At 32.2% G+C, this 26,274-nt stretch overlaps 1 protein-coding gene across 2 annotated transcripts in view; it reads left to right on the forward strand.

Moving 5' to 3' along the window:
• LOC139499493 (MAM and LDL-receptor class A domain-containing protein 1-like) overlaps positions 1 to 26,274 on the forward strand; it is a 51,620-nt gene that overhangs the window by 22,042 nt on the left and 3,304 nt on the right. The window contains exons 14-32 of one of the 2 annotated variants that reach the window (XM_071288192.1): positions 1,081 to 1,190; positions 2,290 to 2,405; positions 3,712 to 3,866; positions 7,037 to 7,150; positions 8,589 to 8,680; positions 9,555 to 9,687; positions 9,864 to 10,039; positions 10,625 to 10,706; positions 13,357 to 13,451; positions 13,997 to 14,126; positions 16,450 to 16,625; positions 17,329 to 17,413; positions 18,244 to 18,338; positions 20,249 to 20,378; positions 20,904 to 21,079; positions 21,993 to 22,077; positions 23,491 to 23,585; positions 24,722 to 24,854; positions 25,664 to 25,845. In XM_071288192.1, the coding sequence (XP_071144293.1) occupies positions 1,081 to 1,190; positions 2,290 to 2,405; positions 3,712 to 3,866; positions 7,037 to 7,150; positions 8,589 to 8,680; positions 9,555 to 9,687; positions 9,864 to 10,039; positions 10,625 to 10,706; positions 13,357 to 13,451; positions 13,997 to 14,126; positions 16,450 to 16,625; positions 17,329 to 17,413; positions 18,244 to 18,338; positions 20,249 to 20,378; positions 20,904 to 21,079; positions 21,993 to 22,077; positions 23,491 to 23,585; positions 24,722 to 24,854; positions 25,664 to 25,845 (2,360 nt within the window). The remainder of the gene's footprint in view (positions 1 to 1,080; positions 1,191 to 2,289; positions 2,406 to 3,711; positions 3,867 to 7,036; positions 7,151 to 8,588; positions 8,681 to 9,554; positions 9,688 to 9,863; positions 10,040 to 10,624; positions 10,707 to 13,356; positions 13,452 to 13,996; positions 14,127 to 16,449; positions 16,626 to 17,328; positions 17,414 to 18,243; positions 18,339 to 20,248; positions 20,379 to 20,903; positions 21,080 to 21,992; positions 22,078 to 23,490; positions 23,586 to 24,721; positions 24,855 to 25,663; positions 25,846 to 26,274) is intronic. The other variant, XM_071288193.1, reaches the window with a different exon arrangement.

The following is a 26,274-nucleotide window of genomic DNA, read 5'->3' on the forward strand; positions in this document are numbered from 1 at the left end:
TTAATTATGAACTTGTTTTGCATTAGAATAGAGATAACTGTATTGTATTTGAAGCTTTGCGGACGTCCATCGGTAGTTTTACTGTCGCAAATACCCGTTTACCTGTCTCCGCTCCGCGTCGCCAGGTAAACTAAATTTGCGACAGTGAAACTACCGATGGACGTCCTTAAAGCTTCAAATACAATACAGTTATCTCTTAAAGGACAATTTTGCTATACACCGATTAGACAGTAATCTATAGACAACAATAAATGAAATAATTCTAAAAGACAACATACAGTCTTAAACTCTATACAGATGTCTGGTCAATATTTATTTCAGAACATGTTTGCATTGCTAAGGTTTTTGGTTGATTGGGTTTTCATTATTTAGGCATATTGCTCTTCAGTATTTGAGACTTATGACTTTTTTAAATATTTGATACGTATGGCTTTTTAAATATTTGATACTTATTACTATTATTTTAGGAATGACTGTAATATTTTTTTCTTTCTATGAAGAAATGACATAAAAAATGTGGTGCACATTGAATAACGCGCGTAGCAGGTTGTTTAACAGTGTGCACCACATTTTTTATGTTTTCGAATAGACAGAACAAATATTACAGTCATTTCTTACAATTTAATTCTAAATTCCATTTTAAACCGTAGAAAACCATGAAAAAAACGTTGATGACGTCATGGTCACATGACTAAATTATGTCTATGGGCTCATAACAAAATAACGTCAGCCAATCAGAAGACGCGTTACACTCAAAATTAAATTATAATGTTATATACTTATGACTATTTTAAGGCTGGTGCTTGGTTGTATGACTTTTAAATATTTGAAATCCAGCATTACGGGTTAAATGTTTAATTGAAAAATATGCATATGGTGCATATAGTTGATATCTGATTTTGAAATTTTATAATTCAACTGTTATTTGGGACTGAATAAATTGAAACAGGAACATTATCAACGATCAAATGAAGAACGACTACATTTAAACAACATTCATTAAATGAACTACAAAATATAAAGGTTTAATTTGTAATCAGATGGGCTTTAACTAAAACAATCAAAATTGATATTTTACAGAAACTTGTGGGGGTGTTATCAACCTTGCTGCAGGAGAGGAAAGATTGATCCAATCCCCAAACTACCCCTCTAACTACCCAACAGGACTAGAATGTACCTGGTTGGTAAAGGTAATAATTGTCATAAATTTATCAAACAAATTATCTTACAAGATTGTATTGACTCTAACACGGGCCAATTCGTTTGTTTTCACAATGTGAAATCTATAAACTGTTCAAACAATAATTCTACGCACTCAGCATACAATCCCATGGAACTCGGGTGCATCTTTTTTGGTGATATTCATAGGACGTTTATGATATGTTTGTGAGTAACTTGATCCAGTTTATACATCCATAAATTATTTAAAAAAATTGTTTATTCATTATAATTCTTTAAAATTGGAGATAAGGAATTCATTTTTCCACATTCGTAAACTCTATCACAAGTGAATTGTATATAAGGGTCATCGAATAGATCTGTCGCATGAATACATTTGTTGGTTGATGCAAAAATATGAAAATTTGCTATCTGATTAAATATAAATTGAAAAAAACTGTTATTATCATTAAACGAATGCTTTATTTTCATTATTTGATTTAACGGTTAAAATGAAATTGACGTCGATCCGGTTAGTTTTACTTTTGCCCCGCCATCGTTTTTTACATTGGATTAGAAAAGAATGTCGGTCAATGTCGTCTATCGAATAATAAACAACGCCATGAAAAACTACCGGAAGTCCTCATGTCCAATCATATTAACGTTTTCTTTATACCCAAATCATATAAGAAATATTTAGACGTAACATACAAAAATGAAGCGAGACGATTTATCCTTAATTTTTGTTTTTAATAACAATTATCCTTTTTAATCAAATCGGTCATTCTCATCTCCTATTATGAACAGTTTTATTTCTTGTGTTAAACCTTAACCTTAAAATACGCAATTACTAAAATTCTAAACAGTAAAATAACACGACAATTGTCATATGAGGAACAATATTTGCTTATCGTTTCTGAGAAACTGTGTTGTGCTTTGTATACCGTTGTTTGTGTTTTGTTCTTTTCTTTTTGCCATGGCGATGTCAGTTTGTATTCGACTTTTACGTTTCAATGCCCTTTTTAAAGTATCTTTCACCGAATTCAATGCAGTTTTGTTGAATTATACTTCTTTATATTTAGATAACAGCTGAAGCAATTTGCTATGATGTACTTGTTTTATCACTTTTAGGGAACTGCAAATAACATAGTCAGAGCTTCAGTACAGTACATGGATATATCTGCTGATGCTGCATGCAATCATTGGTTGGAGTATAGATATAATTTATTGGGACAGAAAGGCCCAAAGTAAGTACAGGATGTAACAATATTTCGTACAAGATTTGGTTGCCACCAATGAAAGTGTTATATATTTGTAATATAAAGATAAAATATGCCTTTTTGTCAAAAGCGTCCGATCTTTTGTGGATAAAATTATATCAAGATACAAGGGTTATAATTTGATACGCAAGACACACGTTTCGTTTTTGTTACAATCATCCCCAATTTGAGGGTCAGACATAGGTATAAGCGTAGTGTATCCTATCGGAGAACCTGAAATCAAACCATGGTTTTGGTGGGGTTCGTGTTGTTGTTGTATCCCTATTTGTGACACTTTTATCACGCATCTTTGTAAATATAATGGAACTTGATGCGAGTGTTGTACAAGGAAGAGGTTAAGCACTTTAAAACCAGGTTCAATCCACTATTTTCTACATTTGAAAATGCCTGTACCAAGTCAGGAATATGACAGTGGTTGTCTATTTGTTTGATGTGTTTATCATTTGATTTTACCATTTGATTAGAGACTTTCCGTTTTGAATTTTCCTCGGAGTTCAGTATTTTTGTGATTTTACTTTTTAATAATTTTTTACAACCACTGGGTAGATGCCCTTTGTTGGTAATAATAAATTTTGTGCTGACATGAATAGCATTGATGCAGCTATTCTCTGTAAATAAAATTACACGACCATTCGCAGCACTTAGTTATCAAAACCCTAGGCATCGCTAATCATCACAAATTTTGACATTCCTTTTTTGCAACTCTTTGTTTTGAATGTTCTTCAACGTCGATATTTAATTGATCCTTTATTCTACAATGATGATTTTGATGAAAACAAAACGTATGTGTAGCTTCCATCTGCTAACACTTCCGGAGCACCTGAGATACCCCCCACCGTTTTTAGTGGGGTTAGATTTGCTTTTTGTTTTTTTTAGTTTACTATGTTGTGTCATGTGTACTATTGTTTGTCTGTTTGTCTTTTCATTTTTATCCATGGCGTTGTCAGTTTATTTTCGATTTATGAGTTTGACTGTCCCTCTGGTATCTTTGCCACTTTTTCCTACATATTTAGCTGGGTAATTTTGATGGGTTTTGTCATGCCAGTAATAACACATTTATTGCAAAGACTTTCGACCTAAAGTTGAACCATCCTGCATTAACACAACAGGCTAGACATTTTAGTTTGTGCTCTCTACTTGCACTCCATATTCTTTTTTTATATACCAAATGTGGTACAAATTTTGTTGCTGGTGAAGAGGTTCATCAGGTGACCTGAGCAATGCCATGGAAATAAGAATAGTTTGACCACATCTTCTTCTTTTTACAATACAGGAAATGTGGTACGAACTTTGTTGCCGATGAAGAGATATGGGACAGTACACCAGATGAGCTGAGCAATGCTATGATAATAAGATTTGACAGTAACACTTTCTCAACTAAGCCAGCTGCAAAAGGATTCTCAATTAAAGTTCAATCAATTGGAAAAGGTTTGAATGTATTCTATGAATGACTTTATTTTAACATTTGTCTTTATGTTATACATGAACTTTCTTGTTTATGCAATATTTTGAATAATGGGGTTTTGATGTTTTTTTTAGATGAAAGCTATATGATGGTCCTTTTTTTTTAATAGAAATAAATTCTCAAGTATTTATGCTGATTATTCATGTTGTTCAAAAATGATTTTTTAAAAATGTTATCAATTTCAAGCAGCTCATCATCAGAAATGGCCTTTTCGGGGCCTTTTATAGCTGACTATGCGGTATGGGCTTTGCTCATTGTTGAAGGCCGTACGGTGACCTATAGTTGTTAATGTCTCTGTCATTTTGGTTTTGTGGATAGTTGTCTCATTGGCAATCATACCACATCTTCTTTTTTATATTTTGTCATTTTTTGGCACCTCAGCTGTTTTAATGAAATTTTTTTTTTTACAAATTTAGTTAATTTCTTCAAGCTACAAAAACAATATCCTTGTTTTTGCTCATTTGTTTCTCTCTTCTTTCTTTAATAAAACCCCTGGATAAATATTCTCGTCATAATGCACATGGACAAACCAAATTGATGTGATTGCTCAACAATATCACACCCCTAGGGTGACTGGGGTATAGAAATATGGTCACTTGGTCTTCTCCCGACCGGCAGTAAAACGCTTGCTGAAGTGGGGCGTCCGTTTGGCTGTGTGGGATGTATCAAGTTCGCAGTCACGTCCGGTCAGAAGGGGGACGTTAAATCCGATGCCTCGTGTAAAGAAAGTGCCACGCTCTTTGCACGTTAAGAACCCTTGCAACAACTTTTTGAGGGGTCCGTAGGTGGCCTGTTGCAAGGCAAAATTTCTGTCCCTATCCAATTTACCCTCATTTTCCAGTGGCAGTCTTAATTTCCCCAACCATCATCCTCTATTACAACAACCTTCCTATTGTATTAATTGTTAACTTGTTCTCGTCCTGAATATGCATGAAATATTTGCCACTGGACGTTAAGCAACCAACAATCAATAAATCAATCCACAATATCATCTAGACTATATCTGCTATTAAAGATTAACAAATTTCTAAATCTAGACTGCAGAAAATTATTCTATAATGGTTATATCTTGCCACTAATTGCTTATTGTTGTACAGTGTGGAGTAGTTGTAACATTAAAGGTTTAAAAAGGATATTAAAATAACAAAAGAGAGCTGCTAGATTAATACTAGAAACAGACCCTTCGCTCCTTCTATGCCCTTATTCAAACAGTTATACTGGATGACAGTTGAACAGAGAATAAAATATCACAAGCTTGTGATGACATTTAAGTGCATTAAAAATGATGCCCCATCATATCTTACTAACAAGTTTCATTATGTTTCAGACAGAAATCCATACCCCTTGAGAAATGCTGTTCAAGGAAACGTCATACTCCCTAAACCAAAAACAGAACTGTTCAAAAAATCTTTTATGTATTCTGGACCATTCTTATGGAATAATTTGTCAATACCGTTAAGAAATGTTACAAATGTTAATTCTTTCAAATACAAAATAACAGATCATTCATTGAAATCAACCTAGCTGTATAAATAATATTAACAACTGATGATGTCATCATGTTTATTTTTTCATCACATTTTATCAAGTTGTATTGAACATTATTATCATACTTGACTTTTTATACTAATGTATGCAATGTATATGTTTGCATTTTGTTTGATATTTCATGATGAGGGCCTCAGTGAAGATTAGTCATATAGCTTACTGTGTAACCCTCTTAAAATAAAGTATTGTTGTTGTTGTTGTTTAATGTTGCTAACGTCGATAATTTTGCGGTAAACGCATTGTAGCGGGTTCAAATAAATAGCACATACAATCGGATTTTAACGTATCAAACCGTCACACTGTAGCGTTGGCCTTCGCACATTAAGGTGATTATTGCGTTTGAGCGTCCCAATGGCAATTTAGAGTCCTAAATTTGATTTTTTAGCTCACCTTTCCTAGAAGGAAAGGTGAGCTTTTGCCATCACTTGGCGTCCGTCGTCGTCCGTCGTCGTCGTCGTCGTAAACTATTTCAAAGATCTTCTCCTCTGAAACTACTGAACCAGTTCAAACCAAACTTCATCTGATTGATTCTTAGGGTATCTACAATAAAGTTTGTGTTTTAATTCCCATTTCATCAAAAAACATGGCCGCCATGGCTAAAAATAGAACAAAGGGGTAAAATGCAGTTTTTGGCTTATAACTCAAAAACCAAAGCATTTAGAGCAAATCTGACACGCGGTAATATTGTTAATCAGGTCAAAATCTATCTGCCCTGAAATTTTCAGATGAATCGGACAACCCGTTGTTGGGTTGCTGCCTCTAAATTGGTAATTTTAAGGAAATTTTACTGTTTTGGGTTATTATCTTGAATATTATTATAGATAGAGATAAACTTTAAACAGAAATAATGTACAGCAAAGTAAGATTTACAAATAAGTGAACATGACTGAAATGGTCAATTGACCCCCTAAGGAGTTATTGTCCTTTATAGTCAATTTTTAACAATTTTTATAAAATTTGTAAATTTTTACTAACATTTTCCACTGAAACTACTTGGCCAAGTTCATTATAGATAGAGATAACTGTAAGCAGCAAGAATGTTCAGTAAAGTAAGACGTACAAACACATCACCATCACCAAAACACAATTTGTCATGAATCCATCTGCTTCCTTTGTTTAATATTCATAATACAAAAAGGTACATAATATGTTGTACATGATAACCTGGTGGCCCACTGTGTCAGTCTAGGACAAACGCGTTCATATCCGAGACATATGTTGTCGTTTTTAAAAAAAATATATATTATTACACAATTCATATAATGAAGTTAGAGACAGTTTCTTAATGTCCTCATTTATTGGGTCTTTTTAGTGAACAATGATTTCTCAGTTCTTAATTTTGATGTCAAAAATACTACTGTTTTAAAATGAAATACCTGAAAATATACCTCTCAAACAATTGTATGAATTTCATCATCTTCAAATAAAGGTAAGAAAAAATCTAGGATATACAGAACGATATAGTTTGACCCTATTGTTTAACCAGATATAAAAAATATTGTTTTACCAAAAATGTGTTATAAGTAAAGATGATTGAGTTGTTTGGTTTATGGACATAACATGTAATGACTCTTACTATTTTCAGGATGTGTCACCAACCCTTGTATGTATGGAAAGTGCAGCAGCCCTGAGGGTACCAGTGACTATACATGTACATGTAATCAAGGTGTATCAGGCAAAGACTGTGATATGTTTACTAGTGCGTATATATATATCCTTTTTATACCCCTTACCACGGTGTGAGATGTCTACTCCAATGACATAATCCTCTAGTTCATGCTTCTGATGTGTTCCTGTTATTAAACGTTCCTTTGATCCTACAAATTAAAATATGATATGTATATAGTCAAAAGACTTTAGACCATTAACTAAACTCTATAAAATTCCTAAAAATCCTAAAATTGCATAGTTTTGAAATTATCCGTTTATTAATTTAGGAATTATTAATAAAATAAGGTCAAACTTCCTCAAGCAAACTTGTTCTTAGGTGATGTTGATATTATTTTCCTGTCAATTCTGGTCATATACATGTAGCTTATACATACTAAAATTTCAAATTTTTGCTTTGAGCGTTCGCTTCGAATGGAGTATATTGATATCTATAAAGTGTCATTTTATTTGAAAGGGAAAAAAATAACGAAGGACTGTATTTTTCAATAAACAGTAAATTTACAGACAATAACCATATCAATGATATTCATGCCAGAACATGAGCACTGACTACTGGGCTGGTGATACTCTCAGTGACGAAACATCAACAATCAGAGGATTGGACCCACTGGTTGTAAAAACTCATTAAAGACACATATTAGTAGTCCTTGAAATTAATTCAAATGTAAACAAAAGTTTATTTAAATCCTAACCTAACTATCGTATATGTTGCCTCAAGGTTACTTTTAATCACCTGAGAATTATCTTATGCATGATTTCTGCAGTGTAATCTTAGTGTTCTCTGATTAAATGCCTTTTCAACATTGTTTTCTTTAAGTAGTTTTAATTATGTAATGACGAATTGTTTCTGTACCCTGCTGCTGATTATTAGTTATATCTGATTTCAAGTTTAAAAAGAAATGAAATCTTTAAATAGTTTTAATTTCTGTCAAAAGTTAGACATTACCTATGTCTGCTAATTATTGCTTGGTTCGTCCTAATTTTTAACGTTCATATTTTTTTCTATCTGAAATTTAACATGACTATATAAATCATTTATCAATTATTACTAAAAGAAAAATAATAAAGAGACCGAAGGCACAATAAAACTCGTAAGCGGACAAATTACGATCAACACCATGGCAAAACAAATGAAATAGCACAAAAAAAAAAAAAAAACAAAACACACAACAATTTACTTTAATTTCATCGTGTAAATGAGTACTTAACCTAAATGAATATATCTATAACATCTGGAGCAGCCTTTACCTACCAGTTCGAAAAAAGTGCATGAGATCTGACCTCCAATATTTATTAGGGTTCGTGTTGCTCAGTGATGAGTTTGCTATGTTTTTGTAGACTTATGTGTATCATCCGTCATTATTTTTCCCTTGCATTGCCTTGTTTCTTCTTTCCGTTTTTTATTTGTTTTTGGTTGTGTTTGTTGTATGTTTTGGATTTTGTTTAACAATCAGTACTTTCTTCAGGCTCAGCAGTAGTCAAATGTACGTTTGAGTATGGAGAAAGATGCATTTTTGAAACAGAGGCAAATCATGAGCTTAATTGGGACTATCAAAGTGTAAGTTAAGAGTAATGTACCATTTCAGAATCTAAATGATACAAATCGCATTCCCAAGATGTGATTGATGAGACCAATCGTAATACAGTTACTTGTTATCGTGTATTATTGCTGAAGTGTGTGTGTGAATGGCATTAGTATTAAAATTAAAACTTTAGAGATGTAACTGAAAAACAAAACCAACTGATAAGTCGAATAAGTCAGAAAAGTGATAACAGAGTCATCTTGAATAAGTAAGCTCAAACTTTCCAGTCAAATTAGAAAAATAATATTTCACCAGTATATAAATATAATACGTGATTATATAATGGATAACGACTTTTTTAAGTGTGCATTACTGATTTTACAATTTATCTTTAAAATTCTTGAGTACTGCAATTTTGATACAGTTGAGAGTTTTATGCTGATCAAGACTGATATCATTATCTTGAATGAATGGAACATTTTCTTCTTGAATCACAAAGAAATTCATAGCTTAAGTCTTTGCAAATAAGATACCAGAAAAAATACAAATTTAGGAAAAAGGAAATAACAAATGAAGAAAAAGGGAAGTTTCCAATAAGAAAAAAAAATGAATGTTATCATATGAGAAAAAGAATTTGTATATGACAACAAAGGGAAATAAGAAATATAAAGAGGGAAGTGTAGTAATTCAGAAAGATGAAATAATTAGATCGATTTTTTTAGAATTGAACCTCGGTAAATTATTGTTGTTGCAATTTATGTACTATTTAATAATGTGTATCAATGCGTTGTTGTTCCAATTCATAAAAATTGTCAAAAAAAAACAAACAAAAAAACAAGTGAATGCTTTGATTTTTATGAAATTAATGCTATCGCTTGTATTGAAATTGTCGATAACTTTTGTGAACAGCTAGGAACACGATCAAGTAATACAGGACCAGATAATGCACACACAGGGTTTCAATATGTGTATATAGAGGCATCAGGAAAATCCAGACAGGCCGGGGATAAAGCTGTAATGTCAACAAATATACAGTTATCAAGTAAGAGTTACAAAAACCTCTAGCTTTTGCTTTAAGAATATGACAATGGCATCAATAACTTTCAAAAACATGTTACCAACATACATTGAACAAAAGTTGTGCTTAACCCTCTCTTTCTCATGAATTAAGGTGTTCATGTTAGTGTTCTAATTCAGCATTATTTAATGTTTTTGTAGATGTCGACTACTATATGACATTCTGGTATCATATGAAGGGTAGCAAAATGGGTACATTAAATATATACACAGAAGGAACGACCACAGCAAAATCAATTATATGGACTCGATCTGGATCTCAGGGCAATGATTGGGTCAAAGGGAAAGTTAACATAACTGCCATGCATGGTCTTAAAGTAAGTAGCCTTTTAAACTGCTTTTCGATAAAATGCTTTAACAAAGCACAGAGAGTTAAGACTTATTTGCGTAACCATATGTCTCATGGCTTTTAAAAATCTAAGCACTATGCTTCCACCAAAAATCTGTTTCTCGCATTATTTTAATCAAGAGGAAATTGACAGGTAATAATGCGTTGTTTGTTGAATCAGAAGTTCACAGTAACACCACTGAACGACAAACCGAAGCTTGATAAAACGGGTATGTTTTCTATATAATTAGAATGTCATTGTTGCGAGTGAACTCACTTATGGTGTACGAAGCATTGCTATGCAAAGTTTTATTCAAAGAGGCTTAGATTTTAGGGTTGCAAAGTCCTGAAGTGCGCCTTACTTAGTTTTCAACCCACTTCCAACAGACTTTCAAAGATATTTATCATTTACCAATGTACACAGTTAGTTTACCTACAGATTCAAAGAAGTATAATGATTTTTCAGATTGAATGTTTCTCTTAAAAATTGCAAAAAGGCAACATAAGAACAATTTTTGAAGTAATCTATAGAATAGTGTGTGCTTATAAACCATAATGAATTGCGTATTTTTAGATATCCATTGAAAGTATTCGTGGGTCTGGCTGGTCAAGCGACATTGCAATAGATGATATTTCACTTACCCCTGGAACAAGAGGTAAGATTGTTATTACATTTCATAAAAAGATACTTTAATTCAAACATTCAAATCATTTTGGATATATATTGAATGTCGCACAGGTATTTCGTTCATAAAACGTCTCACCAATGTCAATATCTGTCATGATCACAACAGGCATGTAACACGGCTCTGATCCGTCGAGTCATAACCTAAATAAAGCGTTGTTGTTGAAGGGCCTGATGGAGTACCTGAAGATTTTAAGGCACTGGTTGTTGACTGCGCTGATCCAAATTATCCCTTCAAAGCTCTATTGGGTTTAATTCTTGTGATTACGGACGATGTCGTTTACGACTGTAACGGTATGGTTCACCACAAAGTCAACTGTAGAACAATTATAAAGCAAACAAGTACAAAGTTTAAGAGCATTCAGGATCCAAAATTCCAAAAAGTTGTGCAAAATACAGCTAAGGTTATCTATGCCTCTATAAGAAAATCCTAAGTTTTTCGAAAAATTCAAAGTTTTGTAAACAGGAAATTTATAAAATTGACCACATTATCGATATTCATGTCAACACGGAAAAAAGCGACAATTATAATACCAGTAATGTGCAATACTGATGTTATTGGTGAAGAATCAGATAAACAAATAATCAAACTCCTTTCATCAATAGTTATCAAAGGTACCAGGATAATATCAATTGCACTCTCTAGGAAATATAGAAAGATTGATCAACGAAAAAACATCAAATAATCACTGCATTTTTCGTTCATGTTTGGTAGATTAGATCAATGAGGAAAATATCTTGTAACAGCTAGATTTTAATGGTATTTCTGTCAAAGAAAGATGTACACTTTTAAGACAGTTTGCTAGTGAAAAATTATACATCAATTAAAGAATAATGTTCCTATATTCTAAGATAGAAAAAGGTTCTGTTAGTTTCTAAAGTCGCTAAAAAAAGGACTACAGCAAACTCTAACTTATTTAAATTGAAATGTCCAAATATATATACGTGAGTCCAATATTTACAATTTATGTAGTAAACATGTTTAACTTTAATTAATAAATCGGTACCGAAAAAAACTGAAAAAATATCATAAAATAAACAACGAACTAATTATTCAAATCCGAATTAGTACTTATTATAATCTAAAGGAAATTACAAATAATTAGATTAGAATTGGTTGTATATTCCTGGCAAGAAAAGACAAATTCGAAATTAGTTTATGATGTATAACTGTATTTATCATATGTTTAGTAGTAAATACAGTAGTTTTGAATATTTGATAAATAGCCTGCTATTTAATCCATATCGCGCAACTTTGATGCACACCCTTTATCGCATACCCTTTATAACACCCCTAGTCAGTTTTTATTTATTTTACTTATTTTATTTTTTGCTTAAGAAATATTTTTCCTCAAAATAGGTACGGTCATTCGGGCGTGACGCAATTTATTGAATGACGTCATTGTTTGGTATGTACATGTGACGTCAAGAACGTCAAGTTTTCATATTTTTTTGGCACACTAAATGCAACTATAAAGAATACAAAACACACTAAAAAATACAATAATAAACAAAATATTTTTAAACAACAGCACGCCGAAATTGTAAGGTAACCCAGGTGCTTTGGATAAGTAATTGAGCAGTTCTTTTAAGGGTTTTAAAACAAGACAAAAGTAGAACTGAAGGTAACCCAGTGAACAGTTCATATAATATAACTCTCAAATTGAAATATATGATAAAGCGTATAAAACATGGCAAAATCCGTATCATATGTCGTATCATCCCGAGACACCAATATCAGCCCAAGGGCCTTTAGGCCAGAGAGATGATATTGGTCGAGGGGGATACGGCATGTGATAAGGATTTTGCCATGTTTTATTCTCTATATATAAATTGCATGATCAGAGCTGCTGTAAATTATCTCATTGAATTTTTTTTCAAGTGATGTTAACAGTACGAATTTAATGTAAACAATTTCGAATCACATTCTCTTGCCATTAACAAAATCTGGAATATTTATTTTTGTAGTCGTCCATATAAATGGTAAACAAAAAAGTGCTACATTTCCACACAAACCATAAAATATTTAGAAATAATTATGTAATTTGCAATAAAACTATAAAAGCTTTAACAGCTTAAACAGCTTTACCAGCTTTATAAGGTGATACAATCACGATAATTTTCCAAAACAGATTAAGGTGGTACCTAACACTACAGGGAGATAACTCTGTAAAATCAGCTAAACGTTTTAATTACGTTGTGTTGTAAAGGGAACATAAAGTTTCTCAATGATCAAAATTGGTATTTGTCAAACTGCTATATGACCAGTGTAATTTTTCTGATAAAATTGTTGGTTCAAGTTTTTTGAAATTTTTATATTTTGGTCAGAGGGTCAAAGTAAATACTATGTCAAAATTTTATGAAAATTAAACTAGCCAAATTAATTTTAGTGAAGGTGTTGGGTACGACCTTAAGGAACTGTAACTGGCATCAGACTTACTAGTTTCTAATATTGTTGTAGACGATAGAAACGAACAATAGAGCACTGAAACATTTTTAGAACTCTTTTTATTGCTTTCATTCAAATGATTTGCGACGGGCTCATGCATATAATTTGTAAGCAATTTGAAAAATAAAACTATTTTCTTTCATAATCACAGGATACTTTTTTTTCTTCACAGGTGGCAGCCAATTGAAAACATGTTCATTTGAAGCTGGTGCTTCATGTTTTTTGGTTGAAGCTACAAATGACGATTTTGATTGGACTCCTATATCAGTAAGTCATTACAAGCCATTGTATTATTGATGTTATGATTTAGATACCATAATAAATACGTCTTAGTTTTTAGCCTCCTAATTCTTTTGTATTATCGGTTTTTCTATGACTTATGAATTTTAATTGTCCCATGGGTATATATTCAGTCATTTTTAAAAGCAATCGATTGTTACGTTATTTAAGGCAATACAAAATATATTTCTACCGTTATTGTTCGTGTTTTTTTTCACATTAGGAAAGCTAAATTTTTGCTGGCGTCCGAATATCCCTTCGACTACGTTCGTCCGTACATCTGTCCGTTTAGCCACTATACGTTTGCTCATTGTAAGAAAGTTGAAACACCCATTTTACAATAATTTGTTTATCAAAGTGTTCTTGGTTTCTATAAACGGGAATGGTTTAATAATGTTGAGTTGTAGCGAATACAAAATATTTACATATATTCTGCAGCCACTTCCAGTGTGCCGATAATTTGAAATTTAATAAAACATTAAAGATAAATTGTAATGTAATATTATATTTATTATACACAATTTAATATTTAGGGAGAATCACCATCTTCTGGAACAGGACCAAAAGCGGCTTATGAAGGAAGCACGTACAAATACATAGAAGTATCGTCTCCTGTGACCAGCAACTCAGTTGCTAGATTGATGTCTTCTTCCTCATTAAATGGTAAATAGTTTTTTTCATATTGCGTGTTGTTTCTATTTTTTCAACCATCTTCTTCTATACATCTGAAATATTTGAGAATATCAGTTGAACAATATCGGCGGTATATTAAAAAAAACAATAGGACAATACGAACAGATCTGAGAGTACTCGCAGTCACTGACAGCTAATTCAAAGCCATTAACTACTAATAAAACAAATCATGCATCTAAGATTAAAGTATTAATCAGTGCACATCTAACATCCAATGGAATGAGTGTAAAAACGTTATAAACAGTCAGAGAAAAACAAGACCTTGCGCAATGCAAAGATACAGGTATCGACAAAATGTAGATCCATGAATGTGTTTATATATATAACAATGTTATTCAGTTGGCTTTTAATTTAAGGAAAACAAAATCAATATTAATACCAATAAAAACAATCTTCAAAGATTTAGTGTTGAATTGGTATCATTTTAGAATAAGTTTGTTGAAATGATCGATATGTTTACCATTTTTTTTTTCTTTAAATTTCCTGATATCCTCATCTAGGAAAGTACAGTTATTACCGTTTAAAGTCGATTGATTTAAAGTAAACTCCTTTGGTAAATTTTGGCAGTATATTTGGAAAAGTATATTGACAAATCTTTCTGTTGTTTAATTTTAACATATACACAGGTATAGTGACTAATAGTTGCTTACGTTATAGATCATGCATATTTTAAGGTTTTTCTTGCCGAAGTATCTTCTACGACAAGAAAAACCTTAAAATATGCATTATCTGACTTATATACTGTCAAATTTGTTTTATTTTTTATAAAGATTTGTCAAATTTAGTATCCTATTTTACCAACCACACTAAAGTGTTCCTTTCTAATGCGTTCAGGTTTTAATACGTCATACGGCTCATTTAGAATGTGAAATAAAACTCACTTATTAATCTAGATATAAACCTTTTAAAAAGTATTATCCATACACAATAAAAATATCACTGTAACTGCATGAAGGAAGACAAAATTATTTTTTACCATCCGATAATGGTGTATGACAAATACAAGACACATTGTAAGTAATTTATTGTACCAACTTAGTTTATGGAAAGGGGGGAGGGGTATGTTTTTTTTTTAATTTGTTATGACATTTCGATCGCGGAAAAGTGGTTATTTTTTCAACAATTTTAATTGAAACGAATGAAATATTCAGAAAGATTGTCATTTAAATAGCAATACATTTTGTAATAGACAATCAGGATATGATTATATATACTCCCCATCCGACCCTTTTGTGAGTTACGTGAATGTTATTAAATAGATATGAGAATATCTTATTAATTTATTTTTTGATAGAGTAAAAGGTATACAAACATTAAAAAAAGTTAAGAACTGACACGAAGACGAATATAAATACATGTGGGCCACAGTATGATTTCATATTATGTGTGTATCGTCCTGAACATGCAAAAATATTTGCCACTGGACGTTAAGCAATCAACCAAAAATCAATCAACCTATTCAATGTGACTCAATGAGATTTTGAAAATTTTACATACGAATATGATAAATATGGCTTTATTTATGAACGTCTACATTAAAATTCATCTCACAAAACTTGGAATTTTTCGAAAAACTAAGGATTTTCTTATCCCAGACATAGATAACCTTAGCCGTATTTGGCACAACTTTTTCGAATTTTGGATCCACAATGCTCTTCAACTTTGTACTTGTTTGGCTTTAAAATATTTTGATATGAACGTCACTGATGAGTCTTATGTAGACGAAACGCGCGTCTGGCGTACTAAATTATTGCCCTGGTACCTTTGATAACTATATATTTTAATGTTTCTGTATTGAAGCGATAAATTAATAAAACTTCACGTTATTTGTTTCTAAAATTAAAATACGGGCAATGACGATTTCTTTTACACCCATCATCGAGAGAACTTTAAAAATAAATTCCCAAATCGGCAACAAAAAACTGTCAATTGAATTTAAGTTTGAGGTGAATTATAGATTGCATTTTTATAAAGGAAAATAATGACCTCACACAGGTCATTATTTTATGCCTGGAGCACATTTCATTGAAACAACGTATCATCCGGGTTAATTCTAAGAAAGAATGACCTATGGTTCTGAAAGAAAATAACTCCATATAGGTATATAATTTTACGTTATTTTGTCTAAGGTGGATTGTCTCATTGGCATTTATAATTGGCACGTTGAAAATATGTCAAGCTAATCAAATATAATGCTTTTATATTAAAAATAATAATAGGCAAAAAAAAACAAACCATAGTAACTGAACTCAAATTGATGTGGTTTAATTCGGTACAAACTTAATCTTTACAGGTGGTGACCACTGTTTGACATTTGCTTATCACATGTTCGGATCTGATGACATGGGAGAATTGAAAATATCAACTGGAGTTACGGCCCCTGACAATGAACTATTTAAAGAATCTGGTAATCATGATGATCAATGGAACAAGGGGATGGTTACGTTTACTACAAGTCCCGGAATGAAGGTTGTCTTAGTTGTTTTACTGTCAATCATGTCCATATTTTTATATGATATTTTATAACTTCTGTTTATTATGATGTTTCGATATGATGTTTAGAATGAATTATTTAACTTTTATAAATATTCTATCATTTCAGTTTGTATGTATAAACTTTGACATTTGTTTTAGTGATGATACATACACATAATCCCTGAAAATTTTAGTGATTATATTTAATCCCTAAAGTGACCGGTGATTCTCCATAATCCCTGACAATTTTAGGGATTCTTCATAATCACTGATTATACAAATTCACTGTACAATGTAAAATAACAAAAATACTGAACTCCGAGGAAAATTATAAACGGAAAGTCCTAATCAAATGACAAAATCAAATGATGAAACACATCAAACAAATGGATAACAATTGTCACATTCCTGACTTGGTACAGGCATTCTCAAATGTAGAAAATGATGGATTGAACATGGTTTTATGGCGATAAACCTATCACTTGTATGACTGTCGCATCAAATTTCGTTATATTTATAACGATGCGTGAACAAAAAAGACAATAGGTAAAATTGTCAAAATAGGGGTACATCCGTAAATACCGTGTCACAATCTCAATCAGAACATGTATTTCACCTTTAGCATATATAATAATTACTTTTGAGCTAAGCTGAACTACTATGAAATCAAATTCTTTACATGTGTTTTCTTTTGCAGTTATTCGTAGAAGCTAATAAAAGAAATACATGGAAGGGAGATATTGCTATCGATGATTTTCAACTAAAAAGTGGGAGTTGTGATGGTAAGAATTTTAGTATAAACTATTTTGTATACGCTTAGGCATCCAATTCTTGCTCATATATTTAAAAATAAGGAGCATATGTATTATAAAGATGAATTATATGGAAACGAATATGAAATATAACTATAACAAAAGACAATCGGTAATAACATTGTTTCATTGAACAAGATCAAGTCTTTTTTCAGACTGCTTAAGTCTTTAAATATATTGATTGATATACTCATTTGAAAATATAAATCTGTACTATAACATTATGTAATTATGCGTTTCTCTGTGCTGAGTGTTCCTGTGTTTGTTTGTACTGTATGTCCCGTAGTGTTGTTATTGTACCGATACATTTTTTAACCTTGCCATATAAGCGGGAGGTTTGTCTAGCCATATCACCAGGTTCAACCCACCATTTCTTTCATAAAGTGTAGACGAAACGCGCGTCTGGCGTATTTACAAAATTTAGTCCTGTTATCTATGATGAGTTTATTTACCTAGCTGTATATATAGTCAGGAACATGGCAGTTGTTTTCAAATATTTTGTGTCTATGTATGTTGGCGTTTGTTTTTGTTACATTTCAGTGTTTCTGTTGTTCTGTTGTTTTCCTGTTTTAGTTGATGTGTTTCCCTCTGTTTTAGTTTGTAACGCGGATTTGTTTTCTCTCAATCGATTAATGACTTTTGAACATCGATATACTACTGTTGTCCTAATTTTGTCATACTTATAATTAATTCCATTCATTGCTTATATGCCAATGATGTGAGATGGTTTTATCTTTATTTTCAAAAGGGATTGGAATAATCAAAACTGATATCGTTCTCTTTCACCCATTTCTTTACAGGTGGCAGCCAATTAGAAACATGTTCATTTGAAGTTGGTGCTTCATGTTTTTTGGTTGAAGCTACTAATGACGATTTTGATTGGACTCCTTTATCCGTAAGTCATCGCAAGCCCTTGTATTATTTATAATGATTGATAAAATGATCAAGATATCATACCGAATATTTCATAGATGGCAGCTTTTTAATTTTCCTAAAGAAGCTTTTTAACTACTTCCGGAGAATTTTGAGATTACATTTTGATTTTATCGGTTTTTAGTTGATTCATGCAAAATAAGTTGATAGTATGAAGATTAAAAATTATTTTCTAAAACTCTTTTTCATGTTTTTCTCATCTTTATTTCCTTTTGTTTTCAAAGTGGGTGGTTTAGAGAATTGCGTTTATAAGAAATGATTCTTTAGGGAATATCTGCTTACAGATCTTTTGCAATGTTTTCATCATTGTTCATCAATACAGTGAGACTTTGCTGCGTTTGAATTCGAATAATGTGTGGTGCATTATTAGCATAGACGCTTACCCGTCGATGTAATTTTATAATGATTTGTAAATTAAAAAGTGAGCTATTAAAATGTTTAAGTGATCTTGCCTCTTGTACATGTATTTATAAATTCCGACAATAGACTAGGAAACTAATTTCAATGTGAAACGGTCATTTGGTCTGAACATGCTGAGTATGCTAAACAGCGAGCCATTTTAGTATTTCGATCAATTTTCAGATTTATCCACTTAAAGAAATAAAGTACTGTTGAGAAATTATCTTTCCTGATGATCTTTAGATCACAAACACCGCCTAAGACTAAAACGTTATACGTTTATTATTTAATGACATTATATTCGACTAAGCTCCTAGTACGTGTCACTACAATGACGTTATATCCGACTAAGTCCATTGTATGTGTCACTTTAACTTTAATTACGTTATAACAGACTAAGATCCTGTATATGTCCCCTTGATGAAGTTATATCCGACTTAGCTCCCCGTTTATGTCACTTTGATCCGACTAAACTCCCTGTACATGACTCTTTGTTTCCGTTATGTCTGGCTAAGCCCAATGTGTAGGTCACCCTTGATGGGGTTCGTGTTGTTTATTCTTTAGTTTTCTATGTTGTGTCATGTGTACTATTGTTTTTCTGTTTGTCTTTTTCATTTTTAGCCATGGCGTTGTCAGTTTGTTTTAGATTTATGAGTTTGACTGTCCCTTTGGTATCTTTCGTCCCTCCTTGATGACATTATGTCTGACTGAGATTCTTGATCGTGTCACTATGATGCGTTTTGTTTAAGTTCCCCGTAAATATCTCTGTGATGACGTAATATCAAATAAAATGACGTCCCACTAAATGCCATGTTGATGACCCTTTGATGACGTTATGTCCGGCTAAGCGTGCTGTTCGTGTGACTTTCATGACGCTAGAGTTAAATGGAGCTTTTTGTTTTAATTTAATTTGATTTTACTCCCCTTTGATGTAACTTTTAATTTTTTATCTGACTTAGCGATTTATTGATATCATTTTGAGGGCGTTATATCCAACTGAGCGTCCTGTTCATGTCAATTTGATGACGTCATATCTAACTAAGGTTCTTTATCATGTCGCTTTTATAACATTATAATTTGTATCTGAGTCAGACCCTGTTCATTTCATAGTGATGACGTTATATCTAACTTGGCTCCCTGTTCATGTCACTTTGATAGCGTTATATATTTGACTACTCGTCCTAAACATATAACGTGTTATTTGTCGAAGCTACCTGTTTCTGTCCATTTGATGACGTTATAGTCAAATCATGTCAATGCCAAGAATTATTCATACAATTTCGGAATGCCATTATTCTAACATTTACATGAAATTCATGCAATCTTTGTTTTGTATTATTTCAACCTTATCCAATCAAAATGTTGCTGTGAAGGTGTTCAGCGTACGCACATTTCACTGAACAATTTATCAATATAGCTTCTTTAAATTGTCAAAAAATATTTTAATAATACTATACAAAAACTTGTATTAAGGGAGAATCACCATCTTCTGGAACAGGACCAAAAGCGGCATATGAAGGAAGCATGTACAAATATATAGAAGTATCGTCACCTGTGATCAGTGACTCTGTCGCCAGGTTGATGTCGTCTTTCTCATTAAATGGTAAATAGTATACTTGGTTGAATGGAAATGAATAAGAAGAGATCAAGAATTATATTTTCCCTTCATGATAGACATTATGTTTTTTTTTATTTTGCTAGGGGTTGTTCAAATATCTTTTCTGAAATATTCGACTTGTTTGAAACTATTAGAAAACACTATCAGGAAATTAACATTGCCGTCATTGCTGTAAATAGAACGCATTGGTAAAAGCAGTAAACAATCCTAAATTTTTTTATTTCTCATAATACTAAATGTCACCTGACAAACTGCTTTTAACTTGGCAAACTGCTTTAAACTTGACAAACTGCTTTAAACTTGACAAACTGCTTTAAACTTGACAAACAATATTACATTAAAAATAGGAAAAGGGGGCTTCCAAATGAAAAAAAAAATCTTAACGTTGTTAAATTCAATTTGTGAAAAGGGGATACACATTATAATGCCTTTTGAGATAAGTATTGCTTATGTCGTACACTGCTGGCAATAATCATTACTGACATAAGGAAAGTATTTATTTATTTACAGGTGGTGACCACTGTTTGACGTTTGCATATCACATGTTCGGAGCTAATGACATGGGAGAATTGAAAATATCCACTGGAGTAACAGCCCCTGACAACGAACTATTTATAGAATCTGGTAACCATGATGATCAATGGAACAAGGGGATGGTTACGTTTACTACAAGTCCCGGAATGAAGGTTCTTTTAGTTGTTTTATTGTCAATCATTTTGCATAATTTTGTTTCAAAGTTTAGACATTAGTAGACTATCGTGACTATTGCAGAACTACTTTGAATTATTTTTTTGATTTATAATAAGTTTGTAAATTATTTACATATGATTAAGAAAATACTTTTAAAAAACGACATTTACAGTAGCTGTCGAATTCAATTACATTAATTAAACATGTAGTCAAAATCTCATATTTGTTTGATAATATACTAAAATGTCTTTCCAAATTACCAATATTAATAATAATTTACAATGCATGAACTCGTTATGACACATGCTGTGTATTTAAGAATGAATGCCATCTAATTTACAATCAAGATGATGTCCGTAGAAGCCTTTAGGTTTTATGACCTGATGTAAATATAATTAGTAATATAAACCCATAAACCCATACGTGTCATCATATGGTTAGTTTTTTTTCCATTTCAATTTAATTTTCAAGATTAAAAAAATATGTAAATAATCGTTTTACTTCTATTTAAAAAAAGATAGTGAGCAAAATCAGCCAGCAAAAGGGATTTCCCCTTTGCAGCCTTGTTTTACTTTCTAATGTCTTTGTTATTTTTAATAATTTTGAATGGGAAACCCGTTTTTAGCCCACTTTTATTAAGGTTTAAATTTAATTTCGTATGAATACGGATTTAAAAAAATCAGTTGTTGACTTTCAATCAAATAGTTAAGACATTATAACTCTGTCGACGTACCCCGTCTAGCTCCGTTCGGAATTTATACGATTTTCATTTTGCTTTGTTGCCCTGCTTTGTCCATTTCTAATCGATTTACGCGATTTGAAATTCAGTAATCTACCGCCATCTTCATTGATTATGCGTATGTCGATTTAGTTATTGTTTAAAGTCTTAAAGTAGTTAATCTGTTACAGTTATTCGTTGAAGCTAATAAAGGAAACACATGGCAGGGAGATATTGCTATTGATGATATTCAATTAAAAAGTGGGAGTTGTGATGGTAAGAGTTTTACTAAAAATTATCTCTATACTCTCAGGTAGAAATTACTTCCACAGTGTTAAACTGTACAATCATGAAGGTAGATTCATGGTATACCAACGCTTTTGATTGCACAATCGCAGTACAAAGTCGGTCTAGTTATTTATCTAAATCTGCAAATGTCGAGACATTGGACGCAGACTCGGACTTCTTTTTAATTGAGTTGTATTGTGCGTATTGCTCAATGTTAATCGCATTGGCTAGAGGTAGAGAAGGAGAGTTGAGACATCACAAAACATATTTAATCCCGTCTAATGTTTGCAGCTATCCCAATTCAGGAGCCGCTGACCTTTGTTAGTTTGATTTGATTCATTTAGTGCTTTATCGCCACTTTTGAGAATCTCATTAAAGCTATTTCGTAGCAGCCAGTTTTTATTAGTGGTGGAATCCGGAGTGCCAGGAAAACCCCTGTCCTTCGTTAGGAAAAATGACAAACCTATTTAATTAAGATTGGAGTCAATTGCACACACTGCAGCGGGAGTCGAACTCACAACCTCAGTGTTGACAGGTTAGTGATTACAGTAGTAACTACTTAGACCACACGGCCACCGAGGTCACAGTCTAGTTAGTATTGTACGTTTAAAAATATTATAGCTAAAGAAGATGTTGTATGAATGCCAATGAGACAACTTTTCTTCGAAGTAATAAATTGTTAAAAATAAACAAATATAGGTTAAAGTAAGCCTTAAATTCGGGCCTTGGCTCACAACAAACAACAAAACAACAAGCTATAAAGTACCCTAAAATGACTAGTGTTGAACAATCAAAACAGTAAAACCAACAGTCTAATTCTTTATAACAATACGAGAAACGAAACACATTTATATGTTTAAGAGTTTAGTGTTACATCCATGGTCGCTGAAGTAGTACATCGTTTTGTTTAGGAGCAAGCTGAAGCCGGCGTCCGTTTGCGGGATTTTTTTCGCTGTGTTGAAGACCCATTAATGACCTTGGGCTGTTTTTTGCTCTTTAGTCTGGAAGTTAGTCTCTTTTACCCATTCCCCGTTTCCATTTTCAATTGTACCCTTTGCTTTCAAATATTTGACTTTTGGCGTTTCTGGTGAAGGTATCTGTGAACATGCGCTTCGGATGCAAAATAATAATAATGTGTTGTTTTCTTCAATTTTTTAAATAAAATCCCGTGCATCATCACTGTTGCAGTTTTTAATCGTGATGTAGGTGGAGAAGTGCTTTTAATTTGTTAAATATACCAAGGAATTGACTTAAGTTGTTAAATAATTCTCAGGGGTACAAGTTTGATATCTTTCAGACTGATCACGAAGTATGAGTTTATTATCTTACAGATTTATTAAGGGGTAGAAATTTGATATCTGTTTAGATATATTAGAACATACAAGTTTTATATATTTACAGATTTAGCAGTAACCTTTAGATGTGATTTTGAAACAGATGCACCGTGTATATTCAAGGACTCCTCTCAGGACGAATTTGATTGGACACGACATTCTGTAAGTTCTTTAAAAACTTTGCTTAAAGATTTAATTGAAATCAAGTAAGCATAAAAAAGTTTATAATCAGTATCCACGACTATATGAGTGTATTTTTATACCCCACCTACGATAGTATAGGGGCATTATGTTTTCTGGTCTGTGGGTCCGTTCGTCTGTTCTTCCGTCCGTTCGTCCGTCTATCCTGCTTCAGGTTACAGTTTTTGGTCACGGTAGTTTTTGATGAAGTTAAAGTCCAATCATACTTGAAACTTTTCTAAGACATTGAAATTATAATTAATCAATAAAAGTACTTCAGGAGAAAGTTTAGTGACCCACTTAAATGATATTTGCTAGATTAGTAATCTGTTTTGATTTTCAATTAAAGTTGCCAAAACATTGTGTTATCATTCATAATTCTTAGATATAAGAAACTGTGGTATGAGTGCCAATAAGACAACTCACCATCCCAGTCACATTTTTTTCAAAAGTAAACCAATTATAGGTCAAAGTCCGGCCTTCAACACGGAGCCTTGTCTCATACCGAATAGCAAGCTATAAAAGGCCCAACTAAATTTCTAGCGTTAAACCATTCAAACACGAAAACTAACAAATAAAAATCAAGAAACTAGAAACACTTATGAACCACATCAACAAACCACAACCAATGAACAACAGGGACCTCAATAAGGACATGTGCAAACAAATACAGCGGGTTTAAATGTTTCAACCTTCACCCTAACATGAAAGAATCCTATCAGTATTAGAAGTGGAAAAAAGAAGTATCATTTGATACTTCTAATATACAAAATAAATTTAGTAAATATTCACGAAAAATAATACAAAAAAAGCATAAACATATATAAGTAGATACACATGACACAATGATATCATTAAATGATGTACAATCAGCTGATCAAGCGGATTTTGACTAAAGAGTAAATGCTGCAAGCGGAACAAACGTATTTTTATAGATGATGTTTTAATCTTTAATTTAAGAAATCATCACGAAACACTCTTTTTTTAGGGTCAAATGAGTTATGTGCTCCCTTTTACGCTCACACAATGAAGCCTTTAGAGAAAATGTATCAAAAACCTTCACTGTCAGAATATATTGTTTAAATAAACTGTGCTGTCATTAAGATGATGTTTTTTAGTTGACCACTCCAAGTACAGATACTGGACCAGAGAAAGCAGCTACTGGAATTTACTACATATATACAGAGGCTTCATATCCGAGAACATTTGGAGATAAAGCTGTACTCACAACTGAAGCTACTACATTACAAGGTAGGCTCTTGTTGAATATATATAGCGGTTTTGCACTGAGCGTGAATGTGAATAGAACTGTAATGTTGAGAGGTACTGAGGGTTAAAAGAGATAAAAGTAAAATGACAAAAATACTGAACTCCTAGGAAAATTAAAAACGGTAAGTCACAATTCAAATTATACCTGGTGTTAAAGCTAGCGAACCCTCTCATTTTGTATGACAGTCCCGATAAATTTCATTATTATGATATTGACAACGATGTGTGAAGAAAACACACTAAAGCAGTACCTATAACTGAGGCTGCTTACTAATATAGTATGTTTCCTTTGAATAAATACAGATGTATCGGTACTGAGAGTAAATATAGATACATTAATACAAAAAAGACAACTAGTTCTTCGAACTAAACAAGAAAGGAACAAAATCAGTATATACTTTGCCATTTTATTTTGACCATGATGAAACGAAACTATGAGCACACAAATGATTGAGTGAAATACATGTATGAAGATATGAATCGGATGTAAAGAATAAAGAATAATGATCCAAACATTAGAAAAAATAAAATGAACCAACATATTATGGAATAAATAATAGTGGGATCAGAAAATACAAACAATAGAGAAAAATGGGCAAAATAAAACAACAGTATTGAAAATAATAAATAAAACAGAAATGCCCCTTTCCATACCCTCATGAATTTTTAAAATGAATAATTGTCGATCACATTGTTTTATAAGGCACATATCACAAAGGTAGTATTTTAGGATTCTTAAAACTGATGACGATTTCTAATGTCATTTTTTTGAGATTTTTTTTGTATTTTAGATACTAGTTGGTGTCTCTGCTTCAATTACCACATGAAAGGGTCCGATATAGGAATATTAGAAGTATTTGCTGGGGATAAAACATCTTCTTTGACAAGTATCTGGCAAAAAACAGGAGAGCAATCTGATCCAGCCCTGTGGAAATCTGCTACTATAGATGTACAACAATATAGTAATCCTGTTGTAAGTATGTTACTACTGTAGACAACTGCTACTATAGAATAACCACAAGTTAGGAATCATATTGTATAACTGAAGATTTGAACTAGTTTTTTGTATGTATTCTGTCATTGAAAACACTTCTCAGTTAAGGCTATACCAAACAATTGGTAACGTATCTCAGCGGCCGGTACAGTACTCTCCATTGAAGGTTATAATTCTACACAAAATATTTGCAATGGAGAAGTAACGGAATGTTCATCCGTGGTAAATCTATTGGGATGAAATTTTTTAGCCGACCAACTGACAACATCATGACATAAAACAAAATAAAAAGACAAACAGTTGTTATAATGTAGGCAACGAGAAAATCTCTCGCCATTGAAAATATTCACAGTCTATTATCATGTTGTCTATTGTTATTGCTTTTGTCCTCGAAACAAATTTTGCGAA

Source organism: Mytilus edulis, chromosome 12 (genome assembly GCF_963676685.1).
Source record: "Mytilus edulis chromosome 12, xbMytEdul2.2, whole genome shotgun sequence".
Lineage (NCBI taxonomy): Eukaryota > Metazoa > Mollusca > Bivalvia > Mytilida > Mytilidae > Mytilus > Mytilus edulis.